Source organism: Heteronotia binoei, chromosome 13 (genome assembly GCF_032191835.1).
Source record: "Heteronotia binoei isolate CCM8104 ecotype False Entrance Well chromosome 13, APGP_CSIRO_Hbin_v1, whole genome shotgun sequence".
NCBI classification, from domain to species: Eukaryota; Metazoa; Chordata; class Lepidosauria; order Squamata; family Gekkonidae; genus Heteronotia; species Heteronotia binoei.
The window spans coordinates 14,061,470-14,082,710 of NC_083235.1; the positions used below are offsets into that span (position 1 = coordinate 14,061,470).

At 48.9% G+C, this 21,241-nt stretch overlaps 1 protein-coding gene across 1 annotated transcript in view; it reads left to right on the forward strand.

The window, feature by feature from the left end:
* Nucleotides 1–21,241, forward strand: part of TFE3 (transcription factor binding to IGHM enhancer 3) — a 71,772-nt gene that overhangs the window by 47,275 nt on the left and 3,256 nt on the right. The window contains exons 3-9 of the mRNA XM_060252724.1: nucleotides 5,113–5,326; nucleotides 8,367–8,645; nucleotides 9,788–9,877; nucleotides 11,865–11,982; nucleotides 12,558–12,614; nucleotides 20,399–20,474; nucleotides 20,956–21,103. Of these exons, the coding sequence (XP_060108707.1) occupies nucleotides 5,113–5,326; nucleotides 8,367–8,645; nucleotides 9,788–9,877; nucleotides 11,865–11,982; nucleotides 12,558–12,614; nucleotides 20,399–20,474; nucleotides 20,956–21,103 (982 nt within the window). The remainder of the gene's footprint in view (nucleotides 1–5,112; nucleotides 5,327–8,366; nucleotides 8,646–9,787; nucleotides 9,878–11,864; nucleotides 11,983–12,557; nucleotides 12,615–20,398; nucleotides 20,475–20,955; nucleotides 21,104–21,241) is intronic.

A 21,241-nucleotide genomic window follows, 5' to 3' on the forward strand; every position in this document is an offset into this window, starting at 1 on the left:
AGGGGAAGTGACCCGGTGAACTCTCTCTCTTAGGGTTGCCAAATCCAATTCAAGAAATATCTGGGGACTTCGGGGGTGGAGCCAGGAGACTTTGGGGGTGGAGCCAGGAGCAAGGTTGTGACAAGCATCATTGAAAGGGAGTTCTGGCCATCACATTGAAAGGGACCGCACACCTTTTAAATGCCTTCCCTCCATTGGAAACAATGAAGGTTAGGGATACCTTCTTTGGGGGCTCATAGAATTGGACTCCCGGATGCAGTCTTTCTGAAACTTGGTGGGTATTTTGGAGAGAGGCACTGGATGCTAAGCTGACAATTTGTTGTCTCTACCTCAAAAGACAGCCTCCTCAGAGCCTCAGATACCTGTGAATCAATTCTACATTGTACCCTATGAGAATTGATCTTCATAGGGAACATTGGAGTGCCCAGCAGACATTTCCCTCCCCAGCCCCCCTTGCTTTCTGATGACCCTGAAGTGGGGGGAGGGCCTCCAAACCGGAGGATCCCCTGCCCCCACCTGGGGATTGGCAGCCCTACTCTCTCTCCATGGTGGGAGAGAGTTTGGAAAGAGACGGAATGGGAGAGCAGTGGTAGTGTGAAAGGGTGGAATAAGGCTTTTGGAACTTGTGTTCTGCAATAGGGGTGGTCGCTGGGTGTGTCTGTGCATGTGGGAGGTACTTGTGAATTGCCTTCATTGTGTAGTGGGTTGGACTAGATTAGGGGTGGCCAAACTGCGGCTCGGAAACCACACGTAGTTCTTTCACACACATTGTGTGGCTCTTAAAACCCCCACCACTCCATTGGCTCGGAGAAGACATTTATCTTTAAATCTCTTTTCTAAGCCAAGCCAGTTGGCAGCTTGGAAAATGCATTTAAAGTTAAAGTCGCTTTACATAAGAACATAAGAGAAGCCATGTTGGATCAGGCCAATGGCCCATCCAGCCCAACACTCTGTGTCACATAAGAACATAAGAGAAGCCATGTTGGATCAGGCCAGTGGCCCATCCAGTCCAACACTCTGTGTCACATAAGAACATAAGAGAAGCCATGATGGATCAGGCCAGTGGCCCCTCCAGTCCAACACTCTGTGTCACATAAGAACATAAGAGAAGCCATGTTGGATCAGGCCATTGGCCCATCCAGTCCAACACTCTGTGTCACATAAGAACATAAGAGAAGCCATGTTGGATCAGGCCAATGGCCCATCCAGCCCAACACTCTGTGTCACATAAGAACATAAGAGAAGCCATGATGGATCAGGCCAGTGGCCCATCCAGCTCAACACTCTGTGTCACATAAGAACATGAGAAGCCATGTTGGATCAGGCCAATGGCCCATCCAGTCCAACACTCTGTGTCACATAAGAACATAAGAGAAGCCGTGTTGGATCAGGCCAATGGCCCATCCAGTCCAACACTCTGTGTCACATAAGAGAAGCCATGTTGGATCAGGCCAGTGGCCCATCCAGTCCAACACTCTGTGTCACACAGTGGCCATTTTTTTATACACACACACACACACACTGTGGCTAATAGCCACTGATGGACCTCTGCTTCATATTTTTATCCAATTCCCTCTTAAAGCTGGCTATGCTTGTAGCTTCCACCACCTTCTGTGGCAGTGAATTTATTTCTACTTCTCCCTTCCCTTCCTACAAACATCTGATGTTCATGTCTTGTGGCTCTCAAACATCTGACGTTTATTCTATGAGGCTCTTACATTAAGCAAGTTTGGCCACCCCTGGACTAGAAGACCCTGGAGGTCCCTTCCAACTCTATGATTCTGTGGTGCCATAGCCAATTACGTTAAGCACCTTTATCAGTGTGGGAGAATTTCTTTTGGAATTGGTCCTCTTTATGAAATTGGCCACAAGGGGTCCAAGCTGTCCAGCACTATCATGCATTCATATTGTTAATAGCTTAGGCTGGGAGTTAGCTGCTAGAATGTAGGTCAGTGGAAAGTGGGTGAAAGGTAAGAGCTATCTCAGGACAACCTTAGCCTTATACGGTATGAGCAGGAACCGGATAGAGTAAAGATAACTTGCCATCTGCAGATGCACCTGGTAGTTCTGGAATGCAGATAAGATATAGATTGTGATAAGTGTTCCCTCTAACCTGAGTTAGTGTGAGCTAGCTCACAATTTTTTAGCCTCCAGCTTATGCATTTTTATCTGCGCTCAGAGCAAGCTAATTCATGCAGGAGCTCGCAACTTGAATGCCAGTAGCTCACAAAGTAACAATTTTGCTTGCAGGACTCCACAGCTTAGAGGGAACATTGATTGTGATACTAGTTTCTGGGGGGGAAATGGTTTAGAAACCCTGGGATATATAGAGAGGGTGCTGACTGCATGAGAGGCAGGGGGGTCTCTATGCTGGTCAAGCCGTGAATTTAACAACCCTTGTTGTTTTCAAGCTATGAAACCAACACCCCTTACTAGAGAGCTCTAATATAGAATGGGGCTTAGGTTTTCACAGAGTTAATGTTTTAACAGCTATGAGATTATAAGATAGTGTAAGCTTAAGAGCTGGGTAAAGTTCATCTGAATTCTAAATGCATAACCTTCTAGCTGCATCCGGAAACTGTACTAATGTTATCTATTGTTTTGCCTTTTTGCTTATGTGTTTCAAGCCTTCTGACCGGAGTAGAAACTTAAGTGTAATAAAGTTTATCTGTGCCCATTCCTGAGGTTGTTTGGGTTACTGAGGGTACAATAAGGTGTACAAAAGTAAATCCCGCCTCAATCTGATGTACCGGCATCAGATGTACAGGAGGGACTCCCCATTCATCCTTCAGCAGCTGCGATCTCTAAGACAGTGGAAGAGCAGAGGGAAGGACCTGGGTGTCTTGAAACCAAACCCACAACTTCCTTTTCTTAGCTAGGATGGAGTAAAAAAAGGGAAGAGGGGTATTGCGCATCCAGTAGTAGAACGAAACCCCCACTTTAGGCATGCCCCCCTGTCAAAGACAGGAGTTTCCAACCTACCACTTCCTTGCAAGGAAGAAGATATTGGATTTATATCCCACCCTCCACTCTGAATCTCAGAGTCTCAGAGCGGCTCACAATCTCCTTTGTCTTCCTCCCCCACAACAGACACCCTGTGAGGTGGGGGGGGGGGGCTGAGGGAGCTCTCCCAGAAACTGCTCTTTCAAGGACAACCTCTGCCAGAGGTATGGCTGACCCAAGGCCATTTCAGCAGCTGCAAGGGGAGGAGTGGGGAATCAAACCCGGTTCTCCCAGATAAGAGTCTGCACACTTAACCACTACACCAAACTGGCTCAGGATGGTTCAGTTCCCCTCTTCTCAGACCCGGGACTCTGGAACAAGTCCCGTTCTGATAGTTTGACCATGACTGGGTTTGGACTAGCACACGCACAGTTGAATGCACCATAAAAAGCAACCGGCTCGATGGAAAAGATTAAAAAATGTGGTTCAGGCTTAAATCTACGGCAAAAACAGGCTTAATTTTGGACAAGAGCTCACAGGAGCGCGCAGCTTCAGAAACTGTAATGTTTTTTTGTGCACTTTCTTTCTCAGCTCCCTCCCCGCCTCCCCCCCCCCCCAAATTGCTTCTGGGCTCCATTATTCAAACTCCCTGTGTGAATTTTGCTGAACTCAAGATCTGACAAACTTTCTAATATTTTTCCCCACAAAAAACCGGAAAATAACCAAGAAGACAGAAGACATTGGATTTATATCCCGCCCTCCACTCCAAATCTCAGAGTGGCTCATAATATCATTTATCTTCCTCCCCCACAACAGACACCCTGTGAGGTGGGTGGGGCTGAGAGAGCTCTTCCAGAAGCTGCCCTTTCAAGGACAACTCCTATGAGAGCTATGGCTGACCCAAGGCCATTCCAGCAGCTGCAAGTGGAGGAGTGGGGAATCAAACCTAGTTCTCCCAGATAAAAGTCCCCGCACTTAACCACTGCACCAAACTGACATATAAAGCAGACAGATGGAAATCCTCATCATGACACTGTGGCCACATAGGAGAAAGTCATTGAAAAAGTATGACGGGAGTAAGCTTTCATGATGACAATTCCGATCCCAGAAGCATTTTAAGGCAGATGCTGAGCTGATATAATTTAGTGCACCTTCTGGTGACATCAGGGGTGAGTGTGTGGCACATGCAAGTGAGTTGTGCTAATGAGCTCTGGCACCTCCTTTTCTGCAAAATGACCCCTGGGCAAGAATAAGTGGGCTCAATAAAGTAACGAGAAGTACTACTTGCACACACATGCATAAAGGCAGGCCCCTTTTAAAAGCATAGAAGTGCTGTACAAACAGCTGAAGAGCTGGGAAGGGTTAATTCTTCACAGAAGCAGATTGGTTGGAACAGTCTGTCACCTAGGGTTGCCAAGTGGGAAACTCCTGGAGATATGGGGGTGGAGCCTGCAGAGTACAGGGACCTCAGTGCGGTACGCCAGGGGTGGCCAATGGTAGCTCTCCAGATGTTTTTTGCCTAAAACTCCCATCAGCCTCAGCCAGCATGGCCAATGGCTGGGGCTGATGGGAGTTTTAGGCAAAAAACATCTGGAGAGCTACCGTTGGCCACCCCTGCGGTATGCATAATATGCCGTGGAGTCCACCCTCCAAAGCAACTATTTTCTCCAGCTGAATTGGTCTCTGTAGTCGGGGGACGAGCTGGAATTCTGGGGGATCCCCAGGTCCCACCTGGAGGCTGGCATCCCTACAAAAGGCTCCTCTGTTTCTGGGAAGAATTAACCCTTCCCAGCCCTTCAGCTTCTCATACAGCATTTCTAAGCTTTTAAAAAGTGCTGTCCCATCACAGGAACGAAGCAAGGGGAGAGGCAACGAGATGACCCCTGGCCCGTGCCTGGTCTTGATGTCTTTCGTGGGCCAAGCGTGGGAAAACTTCTGCCAGATGTTGATAAGTTAGACTTATGGGAAGATGGGGCCCCTGACCAGTATAAGCCAATGAAGAAAGTGATCCAGAAGAGCAAGAGTCCAACAACCCCTTTAAGTCTTAACAAAAAATTGTGTCAGGGGATGAGTTTTTGTGAGTCATTGCTCACCTCTTCAGATACAGCTAGAAGCGAGTGCAAGCGAGTAACCCGAGCCATCTGCTCATTTCCACTCTCGTCTCTGCAGTCCTCCGGCGGCTCCGGCCCAAGGCCCCACCATGTCGTCGCGGGTTCTTCTGCGGCAGCAGCTGATGCGGGCCCAGACTCAGGAGCAGGAGCGCCGGGAGCAGCAGCAGGCTGCCCAGTTCAGCCCCGCCGCCCCCGCGGCTTCCACGCCCGCCATTTCTGTGAGCCCCCTGGCACGCCCCGCACCTGCCCAGGTCCCTGTGGAAGTGCTGAAGGTAAGAGCCGGTTAAGGGGCAGGAAGGTGGAGAAGGTGGGCTTCGATCCTGCCCAGGAGGGCTGTGGGGGGAGAGGGTGTGGCATCTCTAGTTTGGGGGCGGCAGCTTCAGCATGGTTCTGTGTGCCATGTGCGCTGTGGGCAGGTCAAACGTGGCTCAGATAAAGGAGCCATTAGCTCCAGCCACTTACTTATGTATTAGGCCAGGGGTGTTGAACTCATTTGTTATGAGGGCCGGATCTGACATAAATGAGACCTTGTCGGGCCGGGCTGTGTGTGTACCTATTTAAGATTAGGTAGCAGAGACATAAACTTTATAAAGGACACAGGAAACCACAAAGGGTTTTTTTTTTTAAACCATAAAATAAAACATGCTTAAAACATTAGCACTTGTTGGTCTTAAAGGTGCATTCTTTGTATTTCTCCCGTGGGATCCAGGGAAATGGGCAAAGGAAGCTCTGGCTCTTTTCTTCCTTCCCCAGGGGATGAGGAGGGGGAGGAGCCTCAGTCAATAGAAGGAAGAGAGGCTTGGCTCAGTAGCTCTGCTGTGTGATTGAGAGAGCCTAGCAAAACAAGCTCTCCCTCCCCTCCTCCTCCCCAAGGGAGGCGTCTCAGCCAATGGACAAAACAGAGGCTCTGCTCTGTAGCTCCCGTGCGATTGAGCAAGCTTGGCAAAGCAAGCAGTGATGCGCAAGGAAGCAAGAGAGAGGGAGAAGGAAGCAGATAACAGTCACTTGCTTGGGGGCCTGCTAGGATCCCTGTGGGGGACGGATTTGGCCCCGCATGTTTGACATGACACCCCTGATATAAAATATCATGACTCAACTACTATCAAACCAGCCTGGAACGTCCGGATAACTTCCGAAGGCCAACCTGGACAATACAACCTCACAAGCTCTGCAGAAACTAAGTGAGTGATATCATCATAGAATGTTTTCCACGGGAGAAGGTCCAGTGCTTAAAAAGCTCTTTCCCTGGTAACAGCTAACTGGAGTTAAGTGACTTCCGCTGTGCTTGAGTGGTCGGGTACTGACAGCTGCCATGCGCGAGTGCTTTCACACACACTAAATGATGCCCTTTCAGTCCCCTTTGAATGCACCTGCCAACTGGATTGGACTGGGTGAAATGGCCAAATCCACTTGCAAACGGTCGCCGAGGTGGATTGGAACTGCGTTATTTTGCTTGTGTGAATGCAGGGAACTGCTTGGGAATTCTGTCTCTGCTAGCCTCAGCTTGGCTCCTGCCAGGAGGAATGCTTTTTCAGCCATGTCAGTAGGCAGAGCGCTGCTGTGTGTCGGCAACCCAGGTGGACTGTGTGCTCCACTGCATTGTGGGAGCGTGTTTGCCTTTGTGGGTCTTTTGGCCTGGGATTCCCTTCGCACACAACACATCTTTGCCCGTTATGGCTGTCTCTCACAGAATATATATTACAAAGCAGGAGTCAAGTGGCACCTTTAAGACCAGCAAACATTTATTCAGAACGGAAGCTTTTGTGTGCATGCACGCTTCTTCAGACGAGGAACGAGGTACAGTAAGCAGAGCTACATATAGCTAGTGGGGTTTAGAGTGCAAAGTGGTACAAAGTTAAAATCCAATAGCGGAATAGTAAAATTAACAAATTCAGAAAACCTTTGCTCTAGGTTGTGTTAGCGTGGGAAACCAATAAAACAGACACCTGTCAGAATGTGAGAATGTCTGTTAATTATTCTGTTGCTAATAAGCCGGGGTTAAAAGGAGGGCATTTCTTTCCCAGAAGTTTTTCCTGCCCAACTAATTTGCCTTTTAACATGTAACATAAATATATACATCAGGGGTGGCCAATGGTAGCTCTCCAGATGTTTTTTTTGCCTACAACTCCCATCAGCCCCAGCCATTGGTCATGCTGGCTGGGGCTGATGGGAGTTGTAGGCAAAAAAACATCTGGAGAGCTACCGTTGGCTACCCCTGATATACATCGTTCTAGTTTGCCATTTGAAAAAAATACATTAAAATATAGTGAAAGATGGGTTTAGTATATGTAATGAGATAAACAGCCAGTATCCCTTGTCTGAGTATGTCAATACAAAAGCATTATTCTAATACACTGTCCTGAACAGGGTTCCCTCTAAGCTGAGTTAGCACGAGCTAGCTCACACATGCTGGCCTCTGGTTCACACATTTTTGTCTTAGCTCAGGAAAAATGGCCCCAGAACAAACTGATTTATTCAGTAGCTCACAAACTATAATTTTTCTTCCCAAGACTCCATGGCTTAGAGGGAACATTGATCCTGAATATATATAAATAACCTAATCTCAGAAAATGGAGGACATAAGGCAGGGCCGCGGGAAGAGGACCGTAGTGGTCGAGTAGGTTTGTACCTTCAGTCACACGGTAAAGATCCTTGTGCTGTGGTGGCTGTTGCTGCCCGAGTGATGTTTCTAAACAAACCTGGACTGCTAATCAGAGCTCCAGTGGCTGGGCAGAAGCCCCACTTGTCCCTGCCCCACTTTCTAAAAACCAGGCACCAGGAAAGGTGTCAAACGTCACCATGGACCCCTGGTGTAGAGGCTGGGGTGTGCCCTGGACATATGGCCAATGTCAACGTGCTTTCGCTTATTTGTATTCTCCTCATACATATTCTCCTTCATTCATTAATTGATTCAATCATTCTCCTCATTCATATTGTCCTTCCTTCCTTCCCATTCATATTGTCCTTCCTTCCTTCCATTCTTCCTTCCTTCTCCTCATTCATTAATTCATTTATTCTTTCATATTGTCCTTCCTTCCATTCTTCCATCCTTCCCTCTCTTCATTCATTAATTCATTAAATCTCCTTCTCCTTCCTTCCTTCCTTCCTTCCTTCCTTCCTTCCTTCCTTCCTTCCTTCCTTCCTTCCTTCCTTCCTTCCCCTCATTCATTAATTCATTTATTCTCCTTCTTCATATTGTCCTTCCTTCCTTCCCATTCATATTGTCCTTCCTTCTCCTCATTCATTCATTCATTCATTCATTCATTCATTCTCCTTCTCCTTCATATTCTCCTTCTCTCCCCTGCCCTGCAGGTTCAAACCCATCTGGAAAACCCCACCAAGTATCACATCCAGCAGGCCCAGCGGCAGCAAGTCAAGCAGTACCTCTCGACAACCATGGGCAACAAGATGGCTACGCAGGCTTTGGCTGGCGCTAGCCCGGGGGTGCCAGCCGCCTGTTCCCCTCAGGCTGCATCAGCCCCGGAGGCCCAGCACAGTTTGGCACAGCAGCAGGCAGTGGCCGGGGGCGCGGGTAGTGCTCCCAACAGCCCGATGGCCCTGCTCAACATTGGTTCCAGCTCTGAGAAGGAAGTGAGTAGAACCCCCCACCCCCTTCAGCTATGCCCTTTTGCTCTCCACTTAACACTTTGGGGCAGGGATGCTCTGTGTTTTTGGTGCTTGGGGGGTAGCAGTGGGGGGGCTTCTGGAATTATGTCTTGGGAAGTGATGCTCTATTTTCAGTGCTTGGGGGGTAGCAGTGGGGGGCTTCTGGAATTATGTCTGGGGAAGTGATGCTCTATTTTCGGTGCTTGGGGGGTAGAAGTGGGGGGGGCTTCTGGAATTATGTCTGGGGAAGTGATGCTCTGTATTTTTGGTGTCTGGGGGGTAGCAGTGGGGGGCTTCTGGAATTATGTCTGGGGAAGTGATGCTCTATTTTCGGTGCTTGGGGGGTAGAAGTGGGGGGGGCTTCTGGAATTATGTCTGGGGAAGTGATGCTCTGTATTTTTGGTGTCTGGGGGGTAGCAGTGGGGGGGCTTCTGGAATTATGTCTGGGGAAGTGATGCTCTGTATTTTCGGTGCTTGGGGGGTAGAAGTGGGGGGGCTTTTGGAATTATGTCTGGGAAAGTGATGCTCTGTATTTTCGGTGTTTGGGGGGTAGCAGTGGGGGGCTTCTGGAATTATGTCTGGAGAAGTGATGCTTTGTATTCTTGGTGCTTGGGGGGCAACAGAGGCGGGGCTTCTGGAATTATGTCTGGGGTAGTGATGCTCTGTATTATTGATGCTTGGGGAACTACAATGGGAGGGCTTATGGAGTTATGTCTGGACAGTGATGTTCAGTATTCTTGATAATGGTGGGCAGCAGCAATGAGAGGCCTTCTGGAGTTCTGGCTCTGCTGGTGGACCTCCTGATGGCACCTGGGTTTTGGCCACTGTGTGACACAGAGCATTGGACTGGATGATTGGCCTGATTCAACATGGCTTCTGTTATGTTCTTATGTATGGGGCAGTGATGTGCTGTATTCTTGGTGCTTGGGGGGCAACAGTGGGAGATCTTCTGGAGTTCTGGCCCTGCTGGGGGACCTCCTGATGGCACCTTAGTTTTGGCTACCATGTGACACAGAGCATTGGACTGGATAGGCATTGGCCTGATCCAACATGGCTTCTTTTTTGTTCTTATGGTTCTCATTGCTGCTTCTTTCGGGTTTGACCCTTCTTCTTCCCTCCATGCGTAGATCGATGATGTCATTGATGAGATCATTAGCCTGGAATCCAGCTACAACGATGAAATCCTGAACTACGGAGGCCTACAGATGCCAAGCACTGTGAGCTTTTCTTCTTTTTAATTTGGTGTTTAAGGCAAGGTTGTTCCTGCAGAGGAACTGGGAATTATCAGAGCCACCAGGCAGCTCTAACACAGATCATAAGGTTGTTGGCACACTAAAGAAACTTTGATGCAACAGAGAGGGCTACATAGATGAATAAATAAGCTGGGTCAGCCTTGGACAGCAGACCACCAAGGTAGTCCAGAGTCACAACGCAGAGGCAGGCAATGGCAAACCACTGCTATTAGTCTCCACCCTGACCTGGATGGCCCTGACTAGCCTGCACTCATTAAATCTCTGAAGCTAAGCAGGGTCAGCCCTGGTTAGTATTTAGATGGGAGACCACCAAGGAAGTCCAGGGGTTGCTATGCAGAGGCAGGCAAGGGCAAACCACCTCTGTTCATCTCTTGCCTCGACCTGGATGGCCCAACGTTGTCAGCTCTTGGAAGCTAAGTAGGATTGGTCCTGATTGGTACTCAGATGGAGGACCACCAAGGAAGTCCAGGGTTGCTATGCAGAGGCAGGCAAGGGCAAACCACCTTGACCTGGATGGCCTGGGCTAACCTGATATCATCACATCTCAGAAGCTAAGCCTTGGTTAGTAAGATGGGAGACCCCCAAGGAAGCCCAGGGTTGCTATGAAGAGGCAGGCAACAGCAAATCACCTCTGCGTGTCTCTTGCCTTAAAAACCCTCTGGAGTTACCATACGCTGGCTGCAACTCGATGGTGGGGTCCCATCACAACTAAACCAGTTCTAAAATAAGCGAGGGAATTCTTTAACTTGTCACCTTAGTGCTTAGAAATAAAATGCCAGCCTGATCAAAAATGGTGGAGGTTAGTCGTTTTACTGACCAGTCTTTTGCATATTTACTTAGGGGGAAAAAGCCTGCTGAGTTACTTCCTCCGAACTGTGGGTTTAACCTTCCCATTCAAAGTTGTAGCAGAGCCCTAGTCTCACTAGACAGAAAGTTCCACCAGGTTGGGGCCAGGGCCGAAAAGGCCCGGTCCTTGGTCAAGGATAGCTGGATTGCTCTTGGGCCAGGGATAACTAGCTGGTTGTCATTGGCTGAGTGCAGGGTTCTTTGGGGGATGTACCAGAAGAGGCATATACACTGGTCCCCCAAGCACCAAGCTGGTCCCGGACCATTCAGGATTTAAGTTTTGGATATGCACTGAAGTTCAGAAAATGGGTGTCCCTACTATTGCTTCTGTATGCAGAAAAAACTGTGGTGCAGCTGCTACCTTTATGCATAGGTGGTGGAATTGCAAATATAATTTTTGGCAACAAATCCAATCTCAGATGAAACGCATTGCATGTTATCTTCTCCCCTTAGAACCTGACCTTTATTTGTTATGCAGCTGGAAAGATCCTGCACCTAGCTGAAGTTTTTCGGAACTGATAAATATATTGCTGGTAACAGCCAAGCTTACAATAGCTTTGAATTGGATAGATTCCTCAGCACCCTCGTTAGATCATTGGTTTCACAGATGGTGGGAATTGTTTGTACTTAATAAAGTAACTTGCAATTCATTCGATTTAACGTTAGAGCAATAGGAACGGTGTGTGGTAACTGTTTGGCTTCCTTTAACAACTTATCTAACGGATCAGGAGATTGTACCTGGTAACTTATTTTATTAAAAAAAAAGATTTATTTTTTTATTCTTGATTTATCCTTGGTTAATTCCGTTATTTACTTTTAGACACGAGGCCTTCGTTATGCTAATTCTAATTGGAGCGTATTTACGTTGGTTGTGATATTATGGTCTTGATTGTATTTGCAAGCTTTAAATAAAGTTGAAATTTATTTAATTAAAAAAATGAGACGTTCTTAAAAAGAAGACGAAGAAGAAGATGGCCAAGTGACACTCCTTCCCCTTTCCAGCCTGGTCTGGTGTCTTTGTTCAGCAAATTCTCCTCCTGGGGCTGCCTTGGTGGTGATGAGTTGTGGGGAGGACCTCACCAGAACTCCTTTCTACTCTCTCCAGCTGCCGGTCTCGGGAAACCTCCTGGATGTGTACAGCAACCAAGGGATGATGGAGCCGGCGATCACTGTGAGCAACTCCTGTCCAGCTGACCTGCCAAACATCAAGCAAGAGATGTCAGGTACCAGCAAGCCTTGAATTCAGCAGCTCCTGAACCTTTCTGATGCCCCCCCTCGTCCTCCTCACCGACCTTGTCCATTGAACAGCAGGTGCAGCTGCATAACAATCCCTGGATTAGGAGTGGGCAGCCAGCCAGCCACCAGGGGCTTTGCCACACCCCCAGCAGCCCTCATTAACCCCTGGAGAAGCCCGTGCCACCCTTTCTCCACTTATTGTGTGATTTTGGGCAGCGGGTGGCTTGCTGGCCTTTTGACTGGGAGAGGGGGGCGGTCCAGGAGAGCCCCTGCTGAGCGAGGCCCGGTTGGGCTGGCTGGATCTCTAGCCAGCCCAAGCAGGCCCCGCTCGCCCAGGGCTCTCCTTTCTTGCATGGGTTGCTTTTGGCTGGTGGGGGGCAGCATATGCTAATGATTTCCACCACCTATTTTTCTACAAAATGACCCCTGGGTACCAGGCTGTGGGAACGTGGGCATCGGGGGCTCAGCGCCGAAATACGTTGCTCTGCCGGGGGAGGAGGGGTTTGGTAACAGCTTTGCCATCGACGTTCATCCTGTGTTTCCCTTCCCCTTTGCTTTGTAGAAAATGAAGCTAAAGCATTTCTGAAGGAGAGACAGAAGAAAGACAACCACAATCTAAGTGAGTGTTCTGCTTCAGTGGGCGGGGGAGGGTGACTTTGATCTATCAAGATTAGGGCTGCCAATCCCCAGGTGGGTAGACAAAACAAAAGAAGGACTAGCCAAGGAAGACTGTAGACTTAGGAGGTAACAGTGCTAACGAACCACAAATGTCACAATAATAAAACTGCTTAAATGTACTTCTAAGTAAGCATTTATATTATAGAGTCAAGCAATTGCTGATACTTCTTTATGAACATACATTAGATAACACGAATTATGTACAAAATCAGTTTATATACATCAACTCATAAACAAAAAAGGATGGAATGCTGACTAACACAGACCAAAAAGTCCATATTTTGCCAAGGTGCCAAAGTTCGTAACTCCAGAATTGATGGTATTGTGACACGATTCCGGTAAAGTCGTGTTTTGATGGCAACTCTTCTTCTGACAAAACTTACTCTTTCTGGAACCGCAACTAAATACATTCAGAATGCATGTCAGTATCCAAGGTACCAGTTCTCTTAAGTGGCCATAGCCGCAAATAGTAATTCAAACCTGGAACCAGTGCTCAGAAACTAGACGCCAAGTTGCTGGTCAATTACTTACAAATGGCACTGTCGGTTTTCTATTTGCTGCTTAAGAGAATTTCCCCTTGAGAAGGCCCAGAGTCCTCTCCCAAGCCCTTCAGGCCTCCTGTAGCTTAGGCCAAATAATCGGCGTGAGGACCAGGCAGAGTGAACAACAAAAAAGGTTTATTTTAGTGCAATATAAATTAACAAGGTGCATTAACCAGTAAAAGGGTGAAGGAAAGATAAACAAATGCCCTAACACATCTATCTATATAGTCCCTACCTAATACCAATACTCACCCCTTGCCTTGGATGAGGGAGCTTTCCCCTGCTCAAGCTCTCCAGGCACAGCTTATCTCCAGCTCAGCCTTCCAGGGAAAGAATACTCACTTCCTGGGCTTGGCCCTTTTATGTCCTCCTTCCAGGCCTCACCCTTCTCCGGGCCAGTTTCCCTCCAAAACCTGGCCACCCAATCAGAGGGACAGGAGGGATCCTGGGAAATGTCGCCTCTTCTCAGTAACTCCTAAGCAGGCTCCCCTGGGGCCTGCAGACCTCACTAGGCCCAGAATCATGACACTTCTGCAGTGGAATTTTCTTGTATGCAAATGCAATTGAATAAAACGCACAGGATTGGTCAGTGAGAGACGCCCTAGCTGGGTTCCCCACCCTAGTTTTAACACCTTGCCTAGCAACGATGCTTGGGCGAGTCTGTCTCCTGGCCTAACTGACTTCCTGGGACTTCTCCAGAGGTTCAAAAGGGTAAAGTGCTCCTAGGCCAGGACTACTGCTGAGGTGAAAAAACATATATATTGCTAAAGCTGAAGAGCGGTGGGTTGAGTTGGAAACTCCGATGCCATCACCCTGGGTGTATATCTGGATGGAGGTTGAATACAGCAGAGCCACTGTTGGCCTGAGCCAGAGGGAAAAACCGGGGATGGGTGGTGTAACCCATTTCTCTGCAGGTGGGAGGAAGGGCAAGGCACGTAGCCGGTCCGGCACAAAGCCAAACCGGTTGAACCAACTTAGCAGAGGACGACACGTGCAGCCAGGGTGTGGGTGGGGCACCTGAAGTGGGTGCTTCCATTGATTAGCAAAGGTCATGTAACATTTTTGGCCTTTCTCAGACATACAGTCGGGTTAGAACCGATAAAAGGAAGTCCTTCTACGCCCAAAGGGTGATGAACACATGGACTTCACTGCCACAGGAGGTGGTGGTGGCTGCCAGCATAGACAGCTTCAAGAGGGGATTGCATAAGCTTATGGAGCAAAGGTCCATCAGTGGCTATTAGCCACAGTGTATTGTTGGAACTCTCTGTCTGGGACAAGTGATGCTCTGTATTCTTGGTGCTTGGTGGCGGGGGCACAGTGGGAGGACTTCTAGTGTCCTGGCCCCATTGATGGACCTCCTGGTAGCCCCTGGTTTTTTTGGCCCCTGTGTGACACAAGAGTGTTGGACTGGATGGGCCACTGGCCTGATCCAACATGGCTTCTCTTCTCTTACTTTGCTCTACATTTGGGACAAAGCGCCAGACTAACCTTGTGCCTGAATGGTACTCAGGACCAGGGGTCATTTTGTAGAAAAAGAGGTGCCGGAGCTCATTAGCACAACATTTGCATATACCGCACACCCCCGGCATCACCAGAAGGTGGACTAAATTATATCCGCTCAGCATCTATCTTAGATCCTTCTTGAATTGTAATGGTCATTATAAAACCTTCCTCCCATCATACTTTTAAAATGGACTATCTCCTCTGTGGCCACAGTGGCATGATGAAGATTCCCATCTGTCTGCTTGATAGGTTTTGGTTCTTTTCCCCATTTTTTTTTGTGGGGAAAAATATTAGAAAGTTTGCCACATCTCAAGAGTTAAGCAAAATGCTCACAGTGAGCTTGAACAATGGAGCCCAGAAGCAAGTTTTGGGGAGAGGGGAGGATAAAAAAGAGCACAATAAAATTTAGAGGCGTGTCAAACTCATTTGTTGTAAGGGCCGGATCTGACATAAATGAGACCTTGTTGGGCCAGGCCATGTTGGATTGGGCCGAGCCAGGTTGGGCCGGGCCATGTGTGTACCTATTTAAGATTAGGTAGCAGAGATACAAATTTTATAAAGAACATGAACACAAATATATTTGATTAAAAACTTAAAACGTGCTTAAACCGTTAGCGCTCGCTGGTATTAAAGGTGCATTTCTCTCATGGGATCTAGGGAACTGGGCAAAGGAAGCTCTGGCACTTTCCTTCCTTCCCCAACGGAATGGGGGGGGATCCTCAGCCAATAGAAGGAAGAGAGAATTGGCTCAATAGCTCTGCTGTGCAATTGAGAGAGTCTGGAAAAGTAAGCTCCCCTTCCCCCCTTGCTCCCCAAGGCAGGAGCCTCAGCAAATGGAGAAAATAGAGGTTTTGCTCTGTAGCTCCTGTGCAATTGAGCAAGCCTGGCAAAGCAAGCTGTGATGCAGAAGGAAGCAAGAGAGAGGGAGAAGGAAGCAGAAGACAGCCAGTCGCTCGAGGGTGATAGGAGCCCTCCGGGGGCTTTATTCGGCCCCTGAACTACATGTTTGACACCCCTGATTTAGAGGTTCCAGAGCTCTGCTCTTGTGAGCTCCTGCCCAAAATGGGGCCTGCTCAGGACCAGTGCTCTGAGTTGTGGAGTCTTATGAGCAAGAATTCTACTTCGTGAGCTATTGGCATTAAAGTTGTGAGCTACTGCAGGAATGAGTTTGCTCTGGGGCCTTTTTTCCTGAAGTAAGACCTCAGCCAGAGGCTAAAAAATGGAGAGCTAGCTCACAATAACTCAGCTGAGAGGGAACGCCGCTCAGGAGGACTAGATTCCATGTCAAGTTGTCACGACTCAAGGTAACACCAATTGCTGCCACCACTCTGGGTTAAGAGTTCCCCTTGAGAAGGCCCAGAGTTCCCTCCCAAGCCCTTCAGGCCTCCTCTAGCTTATGCCAAATAATAGGCGTGAGGACCAGGCAGAGTGAACAACAACAATATGAAGAGATTTATTTAAAAGATCGGTCAATGCAATATAACAAACGAGGTGCATTAAAAAGTAAAAGGGTGAAGGGAAAATAAACCAATGCCCTAATGCGTCTGGACTTACTGTTCCTAGACTGTCTCAGTCAGACCTGGGCCTACTCACTCTTCCTCTAAGGGCAAGGGTCTCTCCCTTGCAGCAGCTCTTCCTCAGCTCTGCCTCCTAGGAAAAGAACCCCCCCCTTCCTGGGCTTGGCCCTTTTATCTTCTCCTCCCAGGCCCCACCCCTCCAAAACCTTGCCACCCAGTCAGAGGGACAGAAGGGATCTTGGGAAATGTAGGCTTTTCAGTATAACCGAGGCAGGTTTCTCTGGAGTCTGTAGACCTCACTAGGCCCAGGATCATGACACAAGTGGAGAAGAAACTCAGGAAGTGAGATTGGTACAGATTGGTTGGGGAATCCCTGGAGATTTCAAGGGGGTGGAGCCTGGGGAGGGCAGGGATTGGGGAGGAACCTCCAAGGAGATACAGCACCATAGAGTCCACCCTCCCAAGCGGCCATTTTCTCCAGCGGAATTGATCTCTGTTACCTGGAGACCAGGTGTAATTTCTGCTACCGCCTGCAGACTGCACAAAACTTCCTAAGAACCATAATAATACAACTCCAGAAACGATAAAGCAATATAACATGTATTGTAAATGCAAAAAAAAAAAAAAAAGCCAGAAATTACATAGAAGAATTACAATATGATAAGAATAACACAAAAATAGAACCTCTGACGGAAGCTGGGTTCAGGTAGCCGGCTCCAGGTTGGCTCAGCCTTCCATCCTTCCAAGGTCAGTAAAATGAGGACCCAGCTTGCTGGGTGGAAAGCGTAGATGACTGGGGAAGGCCATGGCAAACCACCCCGTAAAACGTCTGCCGTGAAAACGTTGTGAAAGCAACGTCACCCCAGAGTCGGAAACGACCGGTGCTTGGACAGGGGACTACCTTTACTTTTTTAGAATCTAACTGACAGGCAAAAACATAAGCCAACCAATAAACCAGAAAAGATGTCTATATAAACTAGTACATCACTTCCACAGTCAGGCTATATCTTCTCGTGAGCCAAAAAAGATATGTATTTATTTATTACTTTAAATTTCTATCCCGCCCTCTCCACAAGCGGACTCAGGGCAGCTAACAACATTCAGTTTTACAACTTAACCAATAAAAACTACCGTTTAAAATCATTTAAACATTGCATTTCATGGTGCTGTATCACTACAATATAATATAGTATAAGTGGTGATCATGGTACTCTATAATGATGTCGGGTGGCAGCTCTCTCCCGGTTAGATCTCAAAGGCCTGTCGAAACAGTTCGGTCTTACAGGCCCTGTGGAAAGTAGAGAGATCCCGCAGGGCCCTTATGGCTTCCGGGAGAGCATTTCACAATTCTGGCGCTGCCACCGAGAAGGCCCTAGCTTGCGTCAGCTGCAACCTAGCCTCCTTTGGTCCAGGGATGGACAACAGATTTTTTGTCCCTGAACGCAGTGCTCTCCGGGGAACGTGCGGGGAAAGGCGGTCCCGCAGATAGACAGGCCCCTGACCATAGAGGGCTTTAAAGGTCAATACCAACACCTTGAAATGGACTCGGAACACAATAGGTAGCCAGTGCAGCTCTCTCAGCACTGCCCAAATGTGCTCCCACCGGGGGAGCCCCATTAACAGCCGCGCTGCAGCGTTCTGCACTAGCTGTAGTTTCCGGGTCAGCGTCAAGGGTAGCCCCATGTAGAGAGCATTACAGTGATCTGTTCTTGAGGTGACTGTAGCATGGATCACCATTGCTAAGTCGTTGCACTCCAGGAATGGGGCCAACTGCCACACCCGCCGAAGATGAAAAAAGGCGGATCTAGTAGTGGCTGCTACTTGGGCCTCCATTGTAAGAGAGGACTCCAAGAGCACACCTAAGCTCTTGACCTTAGGGGCCGGTATTAGTGGCACCCCGTCAAGAGCCAGCAGAGGGATCACCCCCCCAGACCACCCCGGCTCAGATAGAGAACCTCCATTGTCGGATTCAGCTTCAACCGACTCAGCCTGAGCCAAGATGCTACGGCTTGAAGAGCCAGGTCTAGATTTTCTGGGGTACAGTCGGACTGACCACCCATCAATAGAGCTGGGTGTTGTCTACATATTGGTGACATCCCAGCCCATACCTCCTGACAATCTGGGCAAGGGGACACATATAGATGTTAAATAACATCGGGGAGAGAATCGCACCCTGTGGCGTATAAGTGGGTGCCTTTGAGATGATTCCTCCCCTATCACCACCCTTTGTCCCCTATCTTGAAGAAAAGAGGCCAACTACTGTAAGGCAGACCCCTGAATCCCCATGTCGGTAAGGCGGCTAGTCAGTATCTGATGGTCAACCATATCAAATGCAGCCGACAGATCTAGTAATAACAGCACCGCTGAGCCGCCCCGATCCAGATGTCACATGAGGCTCCTCTATGAGGGCGACCAGAACCGTCTCCGTCCCGTGACCTGGCCAAAAGCCGGATTGGAATGGATCCAGTGCGGAAGTGTCATCTAGGAATCCCTGTAGCTGAGTTGCCACCGCCTGCTCTATAACCTTACCCCAAAAGGGAAGGTTTGATACCGGCTGATAGTTTGCCAATACAGCCGGATCTGCAGATGGTTTTTTCAAGAGGGGATGGACCACTGCCTCTTTAAGAGGTGTGGGAAAGATCCCTTCTACCAGAGATCTGTTAACAACACCTTGTAGTGGCTCACATAGCAGCACCTGGCTAGCTTTTATAAGCCAGGATGGGCATGGGTCCAACCCACAGGTCGTAGGGGGTACAGCGAAAAGGATCCTAGCGACTTCCTCCAGGCTGAGTGGATTGAAGGAATCTAGAATTGGACCAGAAGACGCACTCGGTGCCTCAAGTTCTTTCACTGTATCAATTATGGCGAGGAGGTCGCATCGGAGCGACGAGACCTTATCTGCGAAAAAACTCACAAAAGCGTCACAGCCAATTTCCAATTCTCTAACGTTTGGTTTACCTTGTGGTAAAATTGTTAATGATCGAATTATACTAAACAATTGTGCTGGGTGCAAGGTTGCAAACGCAATCCGGGACGCCATGTAAACCTTCTTTGTGGCCCGGACTGCCATCTTGTAGGTCCGCATAAATGACCTATAAGATGTTCTCGAAGTTTCATCGCGAGTACGTCGCCATTGTCTCTCTAGTCGTCTCAGTCGCCGTTTCATTGATTGCAGCTCCGGGGTATACCACGGGGTGGATCGTGAACAAGGATAGGACGTCGGGAAGTGATCTCGTCAATGGCTGTGGAAAGCTGGCTATTCCAGATCTCCACCACCTCATCTAACGAGTCACTAGAGGGCCAGGGATCCCACAAAGCCATTTGAAGCCGCAAAGGGTCCATCTGCCTTCGCGGGCGAGCTAGAACTTGCTTGCCGCCTAAACGGTGTAGGGTTGGTGTATCCACACGGGCCCTCAGGGCATAGTGGTCAGACCATGGCACTGCCTCGGCAGAAATCTGATCCAATACAACTCCCACTGCAAAGATCAGGTCTAATGTGTGTCCAGCCCGATGCGTGGGCGCTATTATATATTGGGAGAGTCCTAGTGCTGCCATGGAAGACACTAGGTCCGTCGCCTGAGTGGAAGCCACGTCTTCAGCATGGACATTGAAGTCACCCAGGACTATAAGCCGAGGATACTCCAATGCCCAGCCTGCTATAGCCTCCATCACCTCGGTGGGAAGGGCGGGATATAAATCGAAATATAAATAAATAAATCAGGCACTGGCTGGTGCATTAGGCAGACAGTACACCAGCCAGATTGCCAACCTCTCTCCAACATCCCACATCAGGCCAGCACACTCCATGCCCACAATCCTTGGTGGCGGAAGCGCCCTGAAGGAGCAATATATACCAGGGGTGGCCAACGGTAGCTCTCCAGATATTTTTTTCCCTACAACTCCCATCAGCCCCAGCCAGCATGGTCAATGGCTGGGGCTGATGGGAGGTGTAGGCAAAAAACATCTGGAGAGCTGCCGTTGGCCACCCCTGATGTATACAATGTAGTAAATCACGTCCACAGTCAAGGTATATCTTCTTTCAACAGGACCCAATCGCGAGGAGACATATCCTGACTGTGGTACAGAACTGAATCAAAACAGAGGCTGTTTTGCTTACCCTGCTCAGGGATATTCAAGATTCTCTCTCTTTCCTTCCTTTGCAGTCGAGCGTCGGCGACGATTCAACATCAACGACCGAATCAAAGAGCTGGGGACCCTCATCCCGAAATCAAATGACCCGTAAGTCATAGGAGGAACTTCCTGACCGTTAGAGCGGCTCCTCCGTGGAAGAGGCTTCCTCAGGAGGGGGTGGGCTATCCTTCCTTGGAGGTTTTTAAACAGAAACCGATTCCCCACTAGCCTTATGCCGCTCTCACTCTCTTCTCAGCGGGGCTTCCGTCAGATTTCGCACAAGCTGCCCCAACTGGCTCAGCCTCTTTCGCACAGCAAGCTAGATCCTCTAAAAACCGGTTTCTGTTTGCTGTCCGAAAGAAGTGAAGCTAGTTGCAGCCCCTGGTCAGCTTGTGCGAAATCTGACAGAAGCCCCGTAGAGGAGAGCGAGAGTGGGGTAAGGTTAAGTGGGAAGTCGGTCAGAGGCGAGATGGTCATCTGACAGCCATGCTGATTCTGTGAATTTAGGCACAACGTGTGAAGGAAAGTAGGAAGGGATGAGCCGGAGCTCCTCTATATCTAACACCACTCCCCTCTTCCCCCTCTGCAGGGAGATGCGCTGGAACAAAGGAACCATTCTCAAGGCTTCGGTGGATTACATCCGGAAGCTGCAGAAAGAGCAGCAGCGCTCGAGAGAAATGGAGATCAGGCAGCGTAAGCTGGAGCAGGCCAATCGCAGCTTGCAGCTGAGAGTGCAGGTAAGCAGGGGTGGGGTGGTAAAGGCGGCCGGGGGTGGTGCAGGCAGCCAGGCATGGTTACAGGTGAGTGCAGGTAAGAAGGGGTGGGGTGGTGAAGGCGGCCGGGGGTGGTGCAGGCAGCCAGGCATGGTTACAGGT